Below are 21453 nucleotides of genomic sequence, written 5' to 3'. Positions count from 1 at the left end.
AGCTAAGGGATTTTACCGAGTGGTTATTAACGTTACCATCTTTTGTGGATGAAATATATCATAGGCAAAACTTGGGAAATGGGATTTATTTTAAATGAGAGACAATGTCGTTTATGTGTTATTCACCATAATAGAAGATCCACAAGTAACTAAAAACAAACGTGCTTGTTCATAGCTGTTGCTGGAGTCCGAGGCAAGAGGAAGTGTGGTACCTGATAAGACACTCCGCATCAAAGCTGATTATAATTGCCTTTCATTTTATCTATCAAGACCTGTTTATTTACAGTGGGTTATGACAACTTTTCAATGTGTTTTTTTCTTCTCAGGTGATGGAGCACCACCTTTCTTGCCGTGGCAGGTTGAAGTGATCACTTGGGTCCTATGATGTCATCAAATACCACATATTTTAGTTATATTTCTCTAAAATCTGCAGACCTACACATCTTAACATTAGTCTACAGTGCAGTTTTATTGTACGCATTGCTAAACATTCTCTCATTCTCACTTTTTCAGGTCTGGACTGCTTCACAGTTCTTTCTCCTGATGCCAGAGCTCAGTTCACAGTTCAGATCTTGAGTTTACACAACAATTTATCCCCTTAATCTCTTTGTTTTCAATACAGGCTTATTTGTAAGTAGTTTTGTATTTTATAAATCATCAAATAATCTTGAATGTAAAAATGTATCTTTTAAAATTGCTGAAAGGTTTGCATGAGTGTTTCTTAATTTAGCGTGGAACTGCACACAGTTTAAATGGCTTAGGACAGTGTGTGCCCCCCATTTTATAATCCAGGCTGGGCTCCACACCCGCTGGTGGAGAGAAAGTGAAGCGCTGCAGCAGAGAGGAAAAGAAGAGGAAGAGCTCCATCCTCGCCAACTGCTCCCCAAGACACACTCTCTTTCCTGAAAATCAAACAAACCGACAGACATAATCATAATGCATTTCTTTATAGGAGGACTAAACTGAACTGGGATCATTTGGAAATACTTTTCTTGTACCTAGAGAAAAAGGTAAAAAGGCATCTCTCCTCCTGAATTTGCCCTCAGCATCCAGGAAGTGACCCGGGTTAAAAGAGTGAGGCGTCTCCCACTCAGACTCATCAAACAGCACTGATGTCAAATTACTGGTCACCATTGTGCCCTGAAAAAACACAAGATGCTTAAAATCACAGTTCACCACAGGAATAATATTTACCTGTTAAATTACTCTTAGTAAGTTTTGCACATTGAGTAAATGAGCAGTATATAGTTCATGGACAAATATCCTTATGACAAGAGTATAATCACACATACCAAAACTGTGTTTAAATATCCCTAACCCCACCTTTGGAATAGAGTAATTTCCTATCTGGGTGTCTTCTGAAGTACTCCTGGCCAGATTTATTGGGGCTATATTTCCCATCCTTTGTATCTCATGAATGACAGCATTGGTGTAGGGCATGTTGTCTCTGTCTGATACAGATGGCTGCCTTGAGCCTCCAACAACGGCATCAATCTCCTCCTGAACTTTAGCTGAGGATGAAGTAGAGAAAGCCATGAAAAAATGTAAACACATTATTTGTATTTGCATATGAATGCTGTATCTGGTATTAAGCTCTCACCTTGTATCTCAGGATATTTTATCATGTAGAGAAGACCCCAGTACAGAGTGGTGGAGGTGGTCTCAGTTCCTGCTACAAACAGATCCAGAGAACAGATGCACAAGTTCTCCACATCAAACCCTGCAGCTGTGTCGTCTTTGAGCTGAACAACATAAACAAGGAGCATTTCAAATGAACATCCATGCATTATTATTACAAGAACATTCCTGTACTATAAGAAAGGGTTTCACCTTTTCCATCTCAGTTAGAAAGCAGTCAATGTAGTCTCGAGGATTTGATGGATCATAATCCACTCTGTGTTCATTCACCTTCTCTCGAACAAAGTCAGTCACCTTCCGCCACAGAGTAATAATTGTCTTATGTGGTCCAGGCAGTCGCTCCATGAGCCATGGGAACATGTTGTAAAGCTAAAAAAAAGTTACATCTGCTCTCATAAATCTTGTTTTTTTAATTTATCACAATTCTGCTTTTTGTTTGTATAAATTTGAGATCAAATCGGTGTCAAACGTGTATTATTTTTGACTACATACTGTGTATATCTGAACTAAGCATGATGTACACCGAGCAGTGAAAATGAGCAAATAACCCACCAAGTAAATTTGTTTTTAAGAGATGTCTAGGTTAAAATCATCACTAATCATCAAATAGACAGACTTTATATGTGTAGTTAATTATTTAGTTAATTATTTATTTATATGTATTTTGGGCTATTCTTAGATGTCTATTATATTTTTACCCCAAATCAGAAAATTGTGACAGTTTGAAAAATGCAAATAAAAAATAGAATTTTTTCCAAATTTAATTTGACCTGCATTTCATTGCAGATAACATGAACACAAATTAATTCATGTTATGTCCAGTCAACTTCATTTCATTTGTAAATATACTTCCTTCCTTGCCATTCAGACCTGCAACAAATTCCAAAAAAATTGGGACAGGAGCAGTTTAGGGCTAATAATTGGGTAAATTGGTTAAATAATGAAACAGGTGATGTCAACAGGTGATTCTAATTATGATTTGGTGCAGAAGCAGCATCCAACAAAGGTCTAGTCTTTTAGAAGCAAAGATGGGCAGAGAATTTTCAGTTTGCCAACAAATACATGAGAAAATTATTGAAATGTTTGAAAACAATGTTCCTCAGAGAAATATAGGAAGACATTTGGACATTTCACCTTTAACAGTGCATTACATCATTGAATTGCTCAAGAAATCTGGGGAAATTTCAGTGCATCCTTTATGGGCGCAAGCCTAAACTGCACAATTGTGATCTCCGATCCCTCAGGCGGCACTGCATCATGAATCGGCATTCATTTATAAGCAATATCACCACATGGGCTCAGGACAACTTTGGCAAACCTTTGTCAAGTACCACAATAGTTACATCCACAAATACCAGTCAAAACTGTACTGTGCCAAGAGGAAGCCGTGTGTTAACAGTGTCCAGAACTGCCAATGACTTCGCTGGGCTCATAGGCATCTGGGATAGACCATCACACAGTGGAAACACAAAATGCAAAAACTATGCAAAACCAACGACATTCTGTACACATTACAAAGTCCTGGCTGCGGAGTAAGAGGATGCAGGTACTCGACTGGCCAGCCTGCAGCCCTGATCTGTCTCCAATAGAGAATGTGTGGTGCATTTTGAAGCACAAAATGTGACAATGAAGACCCTGTACAGTTGCCTACCTTAAGACTTGTTTGCAGGAAGAAGTGGACAAAATTACACTTAAAACACTTCATCACTTGGTGTCTTCAGTTCCTAAACGTCTTTTAAGTGTTGTGAAAAGGAATGAAAACACTATAAAGTGGTAAATCTTTTCAATAATATCTGGGTGCAGCCTTTATAATGCAAGCTGAGATTGCATCACTCAGCGATGCAATGTCAGACACAATGCACTCAGTGGAGTGAGTGACGTTACTGTGATGGGTAGGGTTAGGGGTGGGGTTAGGTGAGCGCATTAAAAAGCATTGGGTGCAGCTCAGATTGCACTGCACCAGGTCTGCATCTAGACCCCTCTCAATGCTTTAATGTTCCAACTTATTTCAAATGTGTTGCAAGAACCAAAATTGGAATAAGTGTTTATTTAATAACAATCATGTGGAACACATTAAATAATGTTTGATGTATTGTCTGCAATGAAATACTAAGAACATTTAGAAATGACTTCTTTCTTTTTTAATTTGTGTTTTCCATATTCATATCCCATCTTTTCTGATCTGGGATTGTAGTTTGGAGCTATTCTTATATTAGATTTTCACTGACAGGTTAAATTTAGTCTTGTTTTAACAAAGATGTTATTTAAGTACAAAAAAAGCTTGCTGGGCAATTGTTTTTTTACAATGTCACAATATTTACTTGATTGCAGATGCTTCCTTCCAGATACACAGCTTCACTGATGTTCTTCAGCAGAGTCTGGAAGTGATGGTCACTGTAGTCAAATCGATTACCAAACACCAGCACGCAGATCACATTTGAGACAGCATTGTTCAGAAGTAAGCGAGGGTCAAAGGGTCGACCTTGAACAGAAAGTCATAAATCACACTGTGCTTTAAATGTCAAATATATTTCTCAATGAAACAATCTTCAGTGAAATACCTTGTTCATTTGAGATGGCCTCATTCAGAAAGCCACATTCAACATTGATAGATGGCTCCAGGCTTTTCTTCCCCAATCCGAAATTTCGAAGAGTCGAGAGTGCAAATCTCCTCTGATGCTTCCATTTATATCCGCTGGAAAGAATTAAACCTGTTCACAAAATGAACCTTACAGTTAATTGATTAGTTACTATTTTTGTTGAAATGTGAAATGACTTTAACATTCTGGCATTAGACTGACCTTTGTCTCCAACGATTTCATAAAATAGTGGTAACACTGGTCGATCAGCGAGGTTGTCTCCTTGTTTTATATACACCTCTTTGACCAAGTTATACCCGTTCAACACCACAATTCTTGGTCCAAAAAGTCTAAAGCTGAAAATATTGCCATATCTTTCTGCAAACTAAAAAATACGATTTTACAATCAAAATAGGTAATCTGCAAAGAACAGGAATATTTAATATTTAGTAATGACATCTTCTAACTAAAAAAACAATTTTACACTGGACTCAAGTTTGTTTTTTGCCATCAACTATATTAAGATTTGCTTGAACATAGAGATGAACTTTACCTTTGTGAACTGAAGATGAATCTTACTATTATCGATATGATGAAGATCTCCTATTATCGGCAAAGACCAGGGTCCAGGAGGAAAGTTCTTTGGTGCTTTATTTTTTATATAATCACCCAGCAATAAAAACACACACAGAAATATCAAAATACTTTTGATATCGATCCACTCGTAAAGGTACCACAAGTCCATGACGGATGTTTCCTGTTTTGTTGAGCAGTACAGTAATTCAAGTGAGCTGGGCTCCAGATAGGTTGTGTGTGTATAGGTCCCTCTTATCTATGGTAAAGCTTCAAAGTCCTCTTTTTTGCACATTAACTGCAGAAAATTACAGCAAAAGCGAGCCACACCAAAGAAAAAGAAAGCCACAACCTTACTATGATTCAGAATTGAACACAGTTTAAAATTAAGACATGCAAAATATATCGAAGACTTCAGATACAAAAACCTCTGAGTGCCTCTGTAATTTTTCTTAACCTCCTTGTTTTTGTTAAAGTACACTTTAAAGACAATTAAAAGAATCTTAAAGTGAAAACAGGAGCCTGAGAAAAATACTGAAAAATACTGAGTTTGGAAGAAAATGTCAGATGGCCCTTTTTTGCATCTGAAGTCTTCATTTCTTATTCAACTATTCAACAAACCATAGAGCTTCAAACACAGCCAAGGTCTGAAGATCTTGATTTACTGGTAGAGTTTCAGATAACTTCTTTAGGCGTAATATTAGTCTAGATCCCCCTGTAGTAGTCCAATTCTAACTAAAATCAGGAATTTATTTTGTTGTCTAAATAATTCTTTCTACTGTGTTAATGGTTTCCTAAAAACTGTTTTCCTACTATGGGAGTTAATGGGTGCCAGCAACCATCATTCTTAAAACTATTTTTGTTTGTGTGTGTGTATTTAACAGAAGTAAGAAATCTATTTAAAAAATCACACAAGGCAGAGTAAATGATTTCATTAATATTCATTTTTGGGTCAAATAATCATTTAAATAACAACGCACTCTGTAACTTTGCTGTTCAAAATGTGATTAATTTATGGTACTGGATAAAATGCAAAAATGTCAGAAAAATACTGCATAATAAAATAATTTTCTGCTCATTGTACTTTTTTTCACTAATATAATTTCAATTGATGCATCATCTTAGTGAACAGCTCGATAGTTTCCACATATTCAACAAGAGCTACCCACATAAATCTACTCACAGTTGGCTTCTAATCAGAGCTATTGACATCCACACTATTTGTCCTACTATGTAGGAAAAAATATGTTGTTTGGATGGAGAACATACATTTAATTTGTTTCCATTTATGTTCACAATAATTTAGGTTTTTCTAATAAATAAATCAGAAAACTAGGCCACAGTGGCGCAGTAGGTAGTGCTGTCGCCTCAAAGCAAGAAGGTTGCTGGTTCGAACCTCGGCTGGGTCAGTTGGCATTTCTGTTTGGAGTTTACATGTTCTCCCTGCATTCGCGTGGGTTTCCTCCGGGTGCTCCGGTTTCTCCCACAGTCCAAAGACATGTGGTACAGGTGAATTGGGTAGGCTAAATTGTCCGTAGTATATAAGTGTGTGTGGATGTTTCCCAGGGATGTGGCGACCCTGGATTAATAAAGGGACTAAGCCGAAAAGAAAATGAATGAATGAATAAATCAGAAAGCTAAACAAAACCCAAGCAATCGATAAAAAATGACTATTGCGTCTCACATAATAACCAAACTTTTGCACAAGATAACCTGGGTAAAAATAATGGTGTCAGTGGAATTGTTGAATGAATAAATAATTTAAAGAATGAATGAACAAGTTCACAAATAAAATACATTTTAATAAATGAATAGCAGTATATATTTACATATAAAAAAAATATATTTTTAATCTCAAATCTCCTCCTGCTTGTTTACCTATTAATACAAAAAATATCCAAATACAAGCCTTTTTTCAGATATAATATTAATGTATGATTATTTTCATTCAACTGTACATTAAAATTATTCTTATTATTAGTACTGTCTTTCTGGTTTCTTTTTTATTATAGCTTCGAGAAATGTTTGCAACACACTCTGTCTATTCATAGATCTATCTTTGCTCTTGAAATATTTATGTTTTTGTGGTTTTTGTTACTTTTATTATGGTTGTTTGTTGTTTTTCTGTAACACGCTATGTATACTATCATTTATCAATCTGTTAAAAACAGAAAATTAACAATGCATCAACAAATATTTCAGTTATGACTGTCTTATCGTGGCACTGCGCACAATTTATATGGCTGGGGACTGTGAGTACCACCCAGTTTATAATCCAAGCTGGGCTCCACACCTGCTGGTGGAGAGAAAGTGAAGCGCTGCAGCAGAGAGGAGAAGAAGAGGAAGAGCTCCATCCTCGCCAACTGCTCCCCAAGACACACTCTCTTTCCTGAAAATCAAACAAACCGACAGATTTAATCATAATGCATTTCTTTATAGGAGGACTGAACTGAACTGGGATCATTTGGAAACAGTTTTCTTGTACCTAGAGAAAAAGGTAAAAAGGCATCTCTCCTCCTGAATTTGCCCTCAGCGTCCAGGAAGTGACCCGGGTTAAAAGAGTGAGGCGTCTCCCACTCAGACTCATCAAACAGCACTGATGTCAAACTGCCAATCACAAGAGTGCCCTGAAGAACAACAAAAGGTTTAATAAAAACTACAAATGTGTAGAAGAAAATCTAGAAATAAAGAGTGCTTTAAACACCAGACCCACCTTTGGAATAGAGTATTCTCCTATCTGAGTATCTTCTACAGTAATTCGAAACACATTTAATGGGACTATGTTTCCCATCCTCTGTATCTCATGAATGACAGCATTGGTGTAGGGCATGTTGTCTCTGTCTGATACAGATGGCTGCCGTGAGCCTCCAACAACAGCATCAATCTCCTGCTGAACTTTAGCTGAGGATACAAAACGACAATGAGAACATTTCAAGTATTAACATATTATTTTTATGTGCATATGAATGCTGTATCTGATAGTAAGCTCTCACCTTGTATTTCAGGATATTTTATTATGTAGAGAAGACCCCAGTACAGAGTGGTGGAGGTGGTCTCAGTTCCTGCTACAAACAAATCCAGAGTACAGATGCACAAGTTCTCCACATCAAACCCTGCAGCTGTGTCGTCTTTAAGCTGAACAACATAAACAAGAAGCATTTCAAATGAACATCCATACATGATTATTACAAAATCATTCCAGCACAATTAGTAAGTGTCTCACTTTTTCCATCTCAGCTAGAAAGCAGTCAATGTAGTCTCGAGGATTTGAAGGATCATAATCCACTCTGTGTTCATTCACCTTCTCTCTAACAAAGTCAATCACTTTGTTCAACAGAACAAATATTTTTTGGTGGGGTCCAGGCAGTCGTCGCATGAGCCATGGGAAAAAGTTGTAAAGCTAAAGAACAACAGGTAAACTTAGCATATCATGTATAAAACATCAGTTTGTGTGAGTCACTGTATTGTATATTGAAAATACATTTACCTGAGCCCAGACTGTTCCTTCCAGATATAAGACCTCATTGATGTGTTTTAACAGAGTCTGGAAATGATGGTCACTGTAGTCAAATCGATTACTAAACACAAGCGCACAGATCACATTTGAGACAGCGTTGTTCAGAAGTAAGCGAGGGTCAAAGGGTCGACCTACAACAGAAGTTGAAGTTACACCATGCCTCCAATTTTGTATGTTACTTTCTTTTTTCAAATACCTTGTTCATTTGAAAAGGCGTCATTCAGACAACTGCATTCCAGGAGAATGGACGGCTCCAGACTTTTCTTCCCCAATCCAAAGGTTCGAAAAGTTGAGAGTGCAAATCGTCTCTGGTGCTTCCATTTATACCCATTGGACCCAATTAACCCTGTTAATGTAATATTAATTTAGATTATTATTATTTTTTTATTCCTCTCTTAAGTATAAGTCTACTATCTATTAAGTGAAGTTTATTTATAAACTAATTTTAAAACGATAACGTGATTATGATTGAACACGGCTGGTTCTGCATTAACTAATGCATGATTCACCAATCAGACGATTCCTAAGCCACTGTAAAGAGCCAGGGTTTCTCACTACAGTCAACTTCGATTTGAAGACTCCCCCCTTCCACCCCTACTCCTCCACCTTTCCCTTCATAGGGCGGCATGGTGGCCCAGTGATTAACACGGTTGCCTCACAGCAAGAACGTGACCGGTTCTAGTCCTTTAACAGACTGGCTGTTGTTTCTGTGCGAAGTTAGCATGTTCTTCCCGTGCTTGCGTGGGTTTCCCCCAGGGTTCTATGGTTTCCTCCCACATTCCAGAAAACATGCACCATAAGTGAATTGATCAATCTATATTTAGCATTACCGTTAAACTCTCATCCAGCAGCATATCCCTTCATACCAATCATTTTCTGTCATCAGCTCTTATTAAATAAGGGGGAGTTCTTGAGACCTACCTGAGCTCAGAGCTCCCCTCTCGCCCTGCAAACAGGAGGGAGCCCAGGGATCTCTCCCAGGACAGCATGCCAAACTTGTTTTATAATTAATCGTCAGCTAATTGTGAACTCTTCAAAAGGAAGAGTTGAGCTTAAAACAGTCAGTCATTGCCTTAAATGTGAACTACAAACATTAATGTAACCAGGAAATTTATCATGAAGATTAACCGCAAACACTCAATATTGTGCATCTATTTTACCTTTAAAATAATCTATTTAATCATATTTTCTACTCTTTAATCTTTTTTTTATGTAGTATTAATCTTCATCTAGGATTAATCTTAGCTTGGTTGTTAGCCTGAAACAGATGAGACTCTCTGTAGAAACTTGATTTAGCTTAATTTTAGAGCTACATTTAAATTCAGCCAGCATAACTTGAAAATTTGAACACTGAAGGTGAGTAAATGGCATTTTTCATTCAGACTGACCTTTGTCTTCAGTGATGTCATAAAACATTGGTAAAATGGGCCGATCAGCCAGATTGTCACCCTGTTGCAAATACACCTCCTTTACCAGTTTATATCCATCCAACACTACAATTCTTGGTCCAAAAAGTCTTATGCTGAAAATCTTGCCATATTTTTCAGCAAACTGCAAAATAAAGATTGAAAATTAAGAAATGGTGCATTAAATAGCAGGCTAAAAAAGTCATATTTATTAGTTCACACACTTTCATATATTTTCAACTTTATGAAGTCCCAACTGTTCACAATGTTTTCATACAGTCAATAACTTATATAGTCAATAACTCAATAGCAATATTATTTAAACATAATGCAATATAAAATATATATTAAACCCCAGTGTTGTTTTTGGATTTCCACCTGGATTTTGCCTTCCCAAATTTAAAAGCTTTCCAAATCCACATGCAGAGGTGTAAATGCAAAAATTTGGTATCATTTAAAGAAAACCCTTTGAACTTTCATAAAACACTATTGAAAGTGTTTAAAATATCTGTATATGTCGTCTGTGTTATAATAAACACCTAAAAAAAGAGGCGCTTTTTGTATTTTTTATAAACTCAAATTTGAAAGTGTACCTTTTAGGTTCTGTGTGGTCTAGGTTGCTGTAATTAATTTTGGTGGTTCCTGCACATGTCTGTAATCATAGGGGGGAAAAATAGTCTCCACCATTATCTATGCAAAAGTTATTGTATTCTAACTGATGAGAGGTGCTATACAGGCCACAGGGATCGATCATTGTCTTCATATTTCACTATTCTTACATTTGATCAAACTTAATTCACTGTGTTTGGACCACATCAGACATATAAAGGACTACTTATGCACATCACCTCAAAAACAGAGGAGAAATGGCCCTGAAGCACACAGCATAAGGTAAGAGATGACAGCTGTCTGTGCTATCTGGGGCTGCTTATTGATCATAAATGTATTGTTTTCACTTCTGCGCCATGGAAACACCACAATTCATTTGGCAAGTGTTTGATATGTGAATATAATTCAGTAAAAAGAAAGCTAGAACTGTATGAGCACCGGCAAGAGCTTATATTTGAGCTATAACTTGTACAGCTGTCATATGAACCATATGAAAAATATGAAAACAAACCAATGTTCAATACCCAGCTTGGGTTTCCAAAATACTGTGTATTTAAGTGTAAATAACTTTTGTACAGTCGAATAAAAACCAAAATGATCCATAGCCTATGTGCATAAAATATCTTCTACACTTAAACGAAAACACTTAGGGGTCTGGTGCAATGCTAGCCCTTTAAATCTTAAAGCGAAAGTCGCGGAGTTAAAGTGGATATAGGTATAATTTATAAAGTGCAATTAGAGAAAAACTATGGGTAATATTTACAGATAGATGTACTATAAACATTATACACAGATTGAATTAAATAACAGAGATTTTGTGTGTGCGAGCGCGATGTTGTTCATGCTAAATGTGCTTCTAGTAATAATTGGTCTGACCAGCTAAAACATGCCCAAAACACCTTTCAACTAACAGTAAACCATTTGTCTTTTAAATAATCGTAATTTTGACCTCTTCGCGCTCTTTAGCTGTAAATTATCCAGACTTCCAACCCTCAACAATTAAAAGTCAGCTACTGTAGTTTAACTACAAATACAATATATAACTTACGCGTTTAAAGTAAAGATGTATAACAATTTACCTTTAAAAACTGAAGATGAACCTTCTTGTGCTCGATATGATGAATGTGTCCAATAAACGGCAAAGACCAGGGTCCAGGAGGAAAGTTTTTCGGCGATTTATTTCTGATATAATCACTCAAAAATAAAAACACAACTAAAAATACCAAAACAGTCTTGATGTCAAGCCACTTGTAGAACTGCAACACGTCCATGATGAACTTCAGTCAGGTTTACGATCTGTACAGCGCTTTAACTCGAAAGGACTCCTTTCCTTGGACTGTTTTGCAATGCAGTTGTGGCACAGTTCCAGATTTAAGGTTATGTAATCAGTGCTTTAAGACACTCTACATGACCTTATATTTGACAAGCATACAGTATACGTCACTGAGTCACAAAGTTAAATGCATAACTGTAAGGCTTGAGGCTTACGCTGCTATATTGAAACAATATCGGAAAGAAAGCAGTTGAAGGTTTAAGTCCATTATTTATCTGACTCCATTGTAATTAATCTGACTCCATTAAAGTTGTTTTCATCATTGATAAGGAGAAAGAATCTCTATGTCTTAAAGCAGGCAAAGTTGTTTATCAAGTTACATTTAAATATACAGACAGTAGAATAAAACAAACTAACATACTGTATAATGAAATTAGCTGTAAAGTAAGCACTGCTGTGTAACAAAGACAGTGAAACTGCCTTTGTTAGCATATGAGGCTACGCACTGGTGTGGGGGAGAAGCAGATAAAAGCCATTCTCCCAGATCAACCCTTTCCTTATTATACTGAGCAAAGCATTGTCAAAAATAAGTGAATACCAACCCCCAAAACCAGCTGAACATGAGAGCAAAGTTGAGGAGATAAAGTGGGGGAGAAGAACATTAACATTCTTTCCTCAGGCCATGACTCAACAATAGTTATTATATTGTATATTAAAATACAATCAATCAATGTCTCTGTTGATTTCATCACTACAAAGCTGAAGTCCTAAACTGTCAAATGACACCAAACATGACAAAGTTATATGAAGGAAGATTACGGGCAGATGAATTGTGTATGGTGAAAAGCACATGGTTACTGTAAGCAAATGGCAGAGATGTGTATCGGAGCTGTGAGGAATTCTGCCACATCAGGAGGACCCATCCCATGCTTGGAATGTCTCAGTTGTCCTTCATTAGCATAGAAGGAATAGTATATAATATTTTCTCAGCTTACAATAACCTAATACATCTGCTTCAATACTGTGAAGACCTCATGGGTGCAGCATGAGAGACATTTATCAAGCATTTAAGCTATTTTATGCATCATGACCACACAAAAAAATAGTTTACACAGCACAAGTTTTTTAGACGCTAGCTCAAACTTAATTATATATCACTATCCAAAGCAAGCGAATGGTAATGCATTTTCCAAAACAATCAAATCCGTAAATATACAGAATCAGTCACAAGTACTGTCTGTCTTATCGAGATACAGCACACAATTTGAATGGTTTAGGAGCACGAGTTGTTCCCAGTTTGTAATTGAAGCTGGGCTCCACACCTGCTGGTGAAGAGAAAGTGAAATGCTGCAGCAGAGAGGTGAAAAAGAGGAAGAGCTCCATCCTCGCCAACTGCTCCCCAAGACACACTCTCTTTCCTGAAAATAGAAACAGAATGAACTTGTATGTGACTTGCACTTCTGCAAAGTAAACACCTCTATGTAAATAGCTGCATTACAATATGCTTATGTGCTAATTTACCATGGAAGCTCATACTCCTAAAGTTGAGTGATTCAAATATTTGACATGCGGGAAGTGAATTTATTTAAGTGCTTTTGAGTTCATTTGCTGGATGAAAGCCTACTTTTACAAGATAATTCAAACATTTTTTCAAACATAAATTCTCAGGGTGGGCAGCACAGTGGCGCAGTGGGTAGCACAATCGCCTCACAACAAGAAAGTTGCTGGTTCGAGCTGGGTTAGTTGGCATTTCTGTGTGGAGTTTGCATGTTCTACCTGTGTTGGCATGACTTTTCTCCGGGTGCTCTGGCTTCCCCCACAATCCAAGGACATGCGCTATAGGTGAATTAGGTAAGCTAAAATGTTTGTGGTGTATGTTTGTGAATGAGTGTGTATGGATGTTTCCTAGTTGTAAAACATGCTGGATAAGTTGGCGGTTAATTCCGCTGTGGTGACCCCAGATTAATAAAGGGACTAAGCCAAAAAGAAAATGAATGAATGAATTCTCAGGGTTTTTACACAAGACAACAATGGACTAATGCAATGAAATGCAGTCAGCAGGCAAGGCCAGTAGGTGGCAATGTTTCTTTGCAAAACAATACTATGCATCTGCACAAATATACAGTACAGTAGTAATGCACAACAATGGAAATTGTCAAAAATAAACTGATTGCTAAAAATCTGAGTTTTCTTGTACCTAGAGAAAAAGGTAAAAAGGCATCTCTCCTCCTGAATTTGCCCTCAGCATCCAGAAAGTGACCCGGGTTAAAAGAGTGAGGCGTCTCCCACTCAGACTCATCAAACAGCACTGATGTCAAATTGCCAATTACAATTGTGCCCTAAAAATACAAACAAATTTTAAATTTATCAAACAATACATGCTGTCTGTAGACGTACAATGCAATGTTACACCAACTATTGTTACTGTACCTTTGGAATTAAGTATTTCCCAACTTGGATATCTTTCACAGCAGCCCGCGGCAAATTTAATGCGGCAATATTTCCAAATCTCTGTATCTCATGAATGACAGCATTGGTGTAGGGCATGTTGTCTCTGTCTGATACAGATGGCTGCCGTGAGCTTCCAATAACACGATCAATCTCCTCCTGAACTTTAGCTAAAAAGACACAGTGGATATATTACAAGACAAAATTAAGAGCGTGACATTATCTCCGTATGTATGCATGTATGTATGTGTGTGTGTGATATATATATATATATATATATATACACGCACATATACACACACACACACACACATATAAATATATATACATATATACACATATATATATATATACACACACACACACACATATATATATATATATATATATATATATATATATATATATATATATATATATATATACATATACACACACACACATATATATATATATATATATATATATATATATATATATATATATATTAGGGATGTAACGGTATTGTAAATACCGTCATACCGCAATATTAATTTTTTTCGATATTACCGAAGTCGCATGACTCGGTAAAACTATAGGTCTTCTGAGAAAATTTGCTCAGGCAAATGAAGCGAACGGGAGGTAGCGAAAACTACAATTCCCATCAGCCCAGGCTTGACCATCATCCCTTGCGGTCTGTTGTCGCTACAGATCCAGTAATGCGGAAATGGAGTGTGCTGCTAGAAGCGGGGATGAAAAAGAGCTGGAAAACTCTAAAGCGGGTGTTGTCGCCGCGCGCGTACTGAATAGCGGTGTTTTCGCGCAAGTTCTTATCAGCTGTGTTGTCGCGCAAGTTCTTATCAGCTGTGTTGTCGCGCGCGTACTGAATAGCGGTGTTGTCAGCACACTGTTCAGATTGATGCACACATGAGACCTCTATCTTACTCATGGTTTGTCCTCTCAAGTGGGTGAAAGACAATGCACAACGTTACCCACTGCTGTCAACCTGGGCCAAGTCATATCTCTCTTGTCCCAGAAACCTCAGTCCCAAATGAGAGGTTTTTTTTTTCTGTTGCAGGGGACATTGTAAATGCCCAGAGATACCAGCTTTTACCAGATTATATTTATATGATAATTTTCCTTTAAACCCATCTCTATCTAAGTGAGTGAGTGATTAAATGTTGAATGTGATGAGTTTTCAACAATACTAAATTGAAACTTTATTTTTTTACATGGTTTGATATTTTTTTGTTATTAAAATTGAAGTTCCTGTTTCAAAGCTTACAGATAGATGGCTAATTTGTATGCCTTTGACACTTTTGGCACTTTTTTGGAGTATTTTCATAAGTTTTGTTTTTTCCTGTAAATGATTCAATAAATACCGTACCGTGACATTCATACTGAGGTATTACTGTACCGTGAAATTCTGATACCGTTACATCCCTAATATATATGCATGTATATATGTATGTGTGTATATATGTATATACTCTTCTCATAGTCAGTTCCCACCTTGAATCTCGGGATATTTTATCATGTAGAGAAGACTCCAAGAAAGAGTGGTGGAGGTGGTCTCAGTTCCTGCTACAAACAGATCCAGAGTACAGATGCACAAGTTCTCCACATCAAACCCTGCAGCTGTGTCGTCTTTAAGCTGAACAAGATAAATGAGAGACATTCATGTTACAATTACCATTACATTCCTGGGCAGCAATTTAGACGGGGATTCACCTTTTCCATCTCAGCTAGAAAGCAGTCAACGTAGTCTCGAGGATTTGATGGATCATAATCCACTCTGTGTTCTTTCACCCTCTCTCGAGCAAAGTCAATCACTTTGTTCCACAAAGTAATATTTTTCTTGTGTGGTCCAGGCAGTAGCCGCATAATCCGTGGGTGGGAGTTATAAAGCTGAACAAAGAATACAAAAATATAAGGTGTCCAACAAAGATGCTGAAAGGGCAGAAATAGATTGTCATACTCTAAAATTGTTTACTTGAGCCCAAATTGTTCCATCCAGATACATAGCCTCATTGATGTTGTTCAGCAGAGTCTGGAAGTGATGGTCACTGTAGTCAAATCGATTACCAAACACCAGCACACAGATCACATTTGAGATAGCGTTGTTCAGAAGTAAGTGAGGGTCAAAAGGTCGACCTGGAAAGTTATTATAACTGAAATTATCACATTACGCTTCCAATTTTAAATGCTTTTAAAAAGTAATTTAGAGTCTATTCTTTTTACGCCATAAACCTTAATACACACCATTTTCATTTGAGATAGCCTCATTCAGATAGTGACATTCAAGATTGATGGACGGCTCCAGACTTTTCTTCCCCAAACCAAAGTTCCGAAGAGTTGAGAGTGCAAATCTCCTCTGTTGCTTCCATTTATATCCACTGGGAGCAACTAAACCTAAGATATTAATGATTAATAATAATTATTAACTTTTTATCTTTGGAAAAATTGTTTTCAGTTAAATATTTTTATGCACCATCATCTGGTGCATAAAACAATTTACAATTTGTACTGAAACCAAAAAGGCTGTGTTTAAATGAGGCTACGAGACTTACCATTGTCTCCGGCTATGTCGTGAATCATAGGTAACTCAGGTCGATCAGCCACGTTGTCGCCTTGTTGTATATACACCTCCTTCACTTGTTTGTACCCGTTCAGAATAACAGTTCTTTGTCCGAAAAGATGAACGCTTACAACGCTTCCGTATTTTTCTGAAAGCTTTAAAATATGCATTAGATGTACGTAGTTCAAAGACTGCTGAACTTTTGTAATCTTCAAAAAAGCTTATACGACAGTATACAAAACGACACAAATTTAAGTTCATGTTTGCATTTCACATTTTTTTAAAGATATCCATCCTAGCTTATGCAACAAATTATATGCCTAAATTTAAGCATTGGTATTTCATAAATGCACATATTTCAAATGTATTAGCTGTACTTCTATATAAATGTTCCGCATGGGATAAAATAACGTAACGTACTCAGAACATGCCAAACATCAACAAAGATAAAGACTGCTTTTACCTTTTCCACTTCAAGATGAATCTTATTGAAATCGATGTGATAAAGGTTTCCAATGATAGGTAAAGGCCATGGTCCAGGAGGAAAGTTTTTCGGTGTTTTATTTTGGATATAGTTACTCAGTAATAAAAACACACAGGCAAAAAACAATACAGCTTTGATGTCGATCCACTCGTAAATGTGCAACAGGTCCATGACGGTTATGTTTGGTCTGTTGGGAAGATTTAATGTCTGAATTAAAGTAATAACGCGAATTACAAGTCGAGGGTGTTTACACGACCTGCCGATATAAAGTCCAACCATACACCGCCTTTTTTTTGGCGCATTTCCCCTTGATGGGCTATTACGTAACACAGAACGTCTTGAACGTAAATCGTTTTCTAGTCGATTGTTTTCTTTAATATTTGAATTATTGAAATGAATAATTAGGAATTAAATAATGACCATTTTGTTCACTTGTATTCAGTATCACAATTATCTTCCAATTTTTAAAACGTTACATTAAATATGACGAACAGAAGATACTTTTTTTTTTTGAGTTTTTCCACAATTTTGCAAAAATAAAATGATACATATTTCTCTGTATGTCTCTTTATTCAGTAATTAAAAAGTGTGTCCATTTAGTCCTTACGTGGCACTGCACAAAACTTGTGTGGTAGGGGACATTATTTTTTTTTTAAAGCTGGCATCCTTATCCAAGAATTACAAAGTAAAAACATTCATTTATGATCAGATATAAATATTAATCATGCAAAATATCTGCAGCATTTCATACATCTTCTGAACATTCTACTTCTCAGATCAGAAATCATATCACTTTAAATGAAAAATAAAATTTCATTCTATACCACGTGTCAATTTAAAATACAATAAAACTTAAAGATTGTGAAATATTGTTTTGATTTTAAACAAATTATTTTCTGTGTGAATTTATTTTAAAATGCATTTTCCCCTGTGATTCAAAGCCGTTCAGCCAACATTACACTAATCAATTTTTTCTAAAACATAAACAAATTCTTCTACACATCTGAATGAGTGTATAATCCCCTTGAGTAACCTGCATGTTATATAATCTCATACATTAGGGTTTTGAAACAAGTCACCACCTCTGCCAGCCTTTATCTTTACCCACTGAAAAACTCCTCCCTAGCCAATTACAGGCAATAAACATGATCACAATTTCCAAAAATAAAATGATACATATTTTCTCTGTATGTCTCTTTACTTTAAGTACTTTTACTTTTTGTGATTAAGAAGAGTGTCCCAATTCCTGTCTATTTGTGTATAAAAATTGCATATCTTTTTGTGGCACAGCACACAAATTATGTGGTAGGGGACATCCAGTGGTTCCCTACTTTATAATCAAAGCTGGGCTCCACACCCACATGTAAAGAAAAAGCCAATTGCTCCCCGGGACATCTTCTTTTACCTGAAAATCAAATACAAAGAATGTTTATATATTATAATTAAAATGTTTGTTTGCTCATTAAATGGGTTACATTTTACAGGAAATTAAAACAGTCCTTTTTATAAAACAATACAATATTGTGAAAGTATAAATGTGGATTGATAGAAAACTTATTGTTTTGTACCTAGAGAAAAAGGTAAAAAGGCATCTCTCCTCCTGAATTTGCCCTCAGCATCCAGGAAGTGACCCGGGTTAAAAGAGTGAGGCGTCTCCCACTCAGACTCATCAAACAGCACTGATGTCAAACTGCCAATCACAAGAGTGCCCTGAAGAACAACAAGATATAAGAACCAGAATCAGAAAAAGCTTTATTGCCAGGTATGTTCGTACATACGAGGAATTTGTTTTTGTGACAGAGCTTCTACAGTGCAACTGAATTACAGATACAGGACAATAAACAGATAATAAATAAGTTAATAAAAAACATATACATGTATAAAAGTTAAATTTAGAATACAACTTTAACTCTCTGGTATTCCCTGATGGTCAAAACCCACCAATGACATTAAGTTATTCTTTTAATAAAAATAAGTGGTTATTCATTCCTTTGTTCATTTTTCTTCAGCTTAGTCAATGATTAGTCCCTGTTGAAGTAGCCTCCTAAAATGAATATACTTTATTTTATTACATATTCATTTCATTTGACTCTTTTTGAAGAAAATTCATGATGCGACACAAATTTAACTTAAATTATGCACAACAGTTTTTCTCCACTGTAATAAATAAATAAATAAATATACTACTTTTATGTCCATTAAAGTCACTTATCACTTTTATATTGCACTGTTGCATTTTCAACATTAAAAGTTGACAGAGCATGAGTGAGATCATAGTCCCATAATGCAGTTTATATCTTTAAAGTAAAAATGGTCAAAAAAAAAAAGACATTTATTTGTCAAAGTCTAACCACTAGATGTATGGACCTGTTATGTGAACACATTAAAATGACTGAGGGTTAAATACAAATCAAGTAGTCTCAAGACTTAAAATCATCTGAAACTACTAGACTTACCTTTGGAATGGAGTATTTTCCTGTCTGGGTTTCTTTTGAAGTAACACAGGCCAAATTTAATGGGACAATATTTCCCATCCTTATGACTTATAACTTATGTAACTTATGAATGGCAGCAATAGTGTGGGGCATGTTGTCTCTGTCTGATAAAGAGCCTCCAACAACACCATCAATCTCCTCCTGAACGTTAGCTAAAGAAATAGACTTAGTGTACATGAGCATACCTACAAATACAAAGAGGTTATATTTAAGTATAAATATAGCAAACATATTTTTAGTTTAAGGTTTTGTTCACGCATTTACTAACATGAAATAAACATGAACAATACTTGTACAGCATTTATAATGATAGTTCAACATTTACAACTAAAAATTGTTACGACCCTGGTCTAGGGTCATGGCCGCCACATAAAAACAACACCTGACAAAGAAAATTTCACTTTTAATGACCCCTTTGTGCAGGGTCTCTTTATATGTCTTTTTCTTTTTTATCACCAAGAAAAACATGAAGCCAACTACCTCAGGGTGAACCCACAGAACAATAATAAACAAAAATACACGCTTACTAAACACCCAAATGAAACTTAATACTACACCTAATAAAATAACAGAAAAATTTTTTTTTTACACCTATCTCCATAACTAAGAACAAAAACAGATGAAAATATTTACAAAAAGAAAAGTGTGGCGTCATCTCCTACTGCCATGTATAAAATATTTACAATATTTACAACCAACAAACAAACCAAAAACAAAATAATAGAAAGGGGAAACACAGATGGGAATACAACACAAAGTCAAAACTTAAACAACAGCACAGGAAACATAATCAACGATAACAACAAGAAAAATTTTATAACACCAATTCAAAACAACAAGCCAACAAAACTCGCCCTCCCGCCCCGCACCCGTTGGTCTATTTTTAAAGAATGCCCTGGGTAACCTACTCCAATCCCAGGGCACATTGCCTGCGTAACTGGGGCAGGACCTGCAGGTGGTAAGAGAGGGAGCAAGAGAGACAGACACAAACACACCTGCCAACGCAACACCCCCACCCATTTAAGTCAAAAAAAACAAAAAAAAATGTTGACAACTAATATCAGAAAACAAACACATATCAAGCTCTAGAAAGAGCATTGACAATATCGTTTTCTGTACCATACCTGTGGCGGATGTCAATGTTAAAACCTTGCACTACTATGCTTTATGACCACCACATCATTAGCTTCTGACTGGAGTTGACCATGCGCTGGAGAAAAACCAAAGGGTCGTGGTCAGTGTAAATCACGACAGGTAAGTTGCTACCAACCACAAAGTGCTGGAGGGCAAGAAGTAACGCTAGGGCCTCTTTCTCAGTCATGCTGTAATGATGTTGTGTTTTTAAAAACTTCTTTGAAAAGAAGACACACACACACACACACACACACACACACACACACACACACACACACACACACACACACACACACACACACACACACACACACACACACACACACACACACACACACTGTTCTTTGTGCCATTATTTTCTGTTATACGTGTGGGACTGTCAGTAACAGTGAAAAGTGAACCTTTAGGTTACCAGATTGACTAGTCTTTGTCTCCAAAGATGTCATAAAATATTGGCAATATGGGTCGATCAGTGAGACTGTCACCTTGTGCATAGAATTCTTTCACTGTTTTGTACCCAATCAAAACAACAAATCTTATTCCGAGAATTTGTATGCTTAAAACATTTCCATATTTTTCAGCAAACTGAAAAAAAAAACATGAATACAGCTGAAAAAGCTGTGGGCTACAGTCTGAAATGCAATGTTTATGATCGCTCCACAATCAGCTAATAAGCAGCTCGATATGACCTTTTCCAACTGAAGAGGAATCTTCTTGTGATTGATATGGACGTCTCCAAT

General features: G+C 36.3%; 4 protein-coding genes across 6 annotated transcripts in view; all 4 read right to left on the bottom strand.

Moving 5' to 3' along the window:
• Window positions 1–699: 699 nt before the first annotated feature.
• cyp2p8 (cytochrome P450, family 2, subfamily P, polypeptide 8) lies at window positions 700–4986 on the bottom strand. Its single transcript, NM_001083035.2, has 9 exons — window positions 4771–4986; window positions 4440–4602; window positions 4200–4349; window positions 3960–4120; window positions 1831–2007; window positions 1601–1742; window positions 1324–1511; window positions 999–1140; window positions 700–902 (listed from the first exon to the last, which is right to left on the bottom strand). The coding sequence occupies exons 1-9, from the start codon at window positions 4960–4962 to the stop codon at window positions 727–729; spliced, it is 1491 nt and encodes a 496-aa protein (NP_001076504.1). The 5' UTR covers window positions 4963–4986; the 3' UTR covers window positions 700–726.
• Window positions 4987–6999: 2013 nt separating this feature from the next.
• On the bottom strand, window positions 7000–11595 carry cyp2p7 (cytochrome P450, family 2, subfamily P, polypeptide 7). The gene is made up of 9 exons (NM_001083049.1): window positions 11402–11595; window positions 9696–9858; window positions 8504–8653; window positions 8278–8438; window positions 8014–8190; window positions 7784–7925; window positions 7504–7691; window positions 7276–7417; window positions 7000–7179 (listed from the first exon to the last, which is right to left on the bottom strand). The coding sequence occupies exons 1-9, from the start codon at window positions 11591–11593 to the stop codon at window positions 7004–7006; spliced, it is 1491 nt and encodes a 496-aa protein (NP_001076518.1). The 5' UTR covers window positions 11594–11595; the 3' UTR covers window positions 7000–7003.
• A 345-nt stretch (window positions 11596–11940) lies between these two features.
• Window positions 11941–17365, bottom strand: cyp2p6 (cytochrome P450, family 2, subfamily P, polypeptide 6). Its single transcript, NM_200139.1, is given in 9 exon segments — window positions 11941–13013; window positions 13793–13934; window positions 14026–14213; window positions 15535–15676; window positions 15754–15930; window positions 16016–16176; window positions 16285–16434; window positions 16593–16755; window positions 17064–17365. Coding segments are annotated over 9 exon segments (1491 nt in total). The 5' UTR covers window positions 17256–17365; the 3' UTR covers window positions 11941–12837.
• Window positions 17146–21453, bottom strand: part of cyp2v1 (cytochrome P450, family 2, subfamily V, polypeptide 1) — a 28430-nt gene continuing 24122 nt past the window's right edge. For 2 of the 3 annotated variants that reach the window (XM_073932413.1, XM_068215431.2), the window contains exons 8-9: window positions 18653–18794; window positions 17146–18489 (exon numbers count right to left, since the gene is read on the bottom strand). In XM_073932413.1, the coding sequence (XP_073788514.1) occupies window positions 18383–18489; window positions 18653–18794 (249 nt within the window). In that variant the 3' untranslated portion in view covers window positions 17146–18382. Of the gene's footprint in view, window positions 18490–18652; window positions 18795–19977; window positions 20931–21453 lie in introns of those variants that run through there. The other variant, XR_012395478.1, reaches the window with a different exon arrangement.

This window comes from Danio rerio, chromosome 20 (genome assembly GCF_049306965.1).
Source record: "Danio rerio strain Tuebingen ecotype United States chromosome 20, GRCz12tu, whole genome shotgun sequence".
Classification (NCBI taxonomy): Eukaryota; Metazoa; Chordata; class Actinopteri; order Cypriniformes; family Danionidae; genus Danio; species Danio rerio.
The sequence above is the reverse complement of the archived record's forward strand: the minus strand, read 5'-3'. Positions and strand labels throughout refer to the sequence as shown.

Bases quoted from the DNA above. Each gene is read 5' to 3' on its own strand.
- cyp2p8 (NM_001083035.2), bottom strand. From the start codon at position 4,962: ATGGACTTGTGGTACCTTTACGAGTGGATCGATATCAAAAGTATTTTG. The intron at 1,743-1,830 runs GTGAAACCCTTT...TATGTTGTTCAG, and splicing joins TTCTAACTGAGATGGAAAAG to CTCAAAGACGACACAGCTGC. The intron at 1,141-1,323 runs GTGGGGTTAGGG...GTGTTTTTTCAG, and splicing joins GAAATTACTCTATTCCAAAG to GGCACAATGGTGACCAGTAA.
- cyp2p7 (NM_001083049.1), bottom strand. From the start codon at position 11,593: ATGGACGTGTTGCAGTTCTACAAGTGGCTTGACATCAAGACTGTTTTG. The intron at 7,926-8,013 runs GTGAGACACTTA...TATGTTGTTCAG, and splicing joins TTCTAGCTGAGATGGAAAAA to CTTAAAGACGACACAGCTGC. The intron at 7,180-7,275 runs GTACAAGAAAAC...TTTGATTTTCAG, and splicing joins CTTTTTACCTTTTTCTCTAG to GAAAGAGAGTGTGTCTTGGG.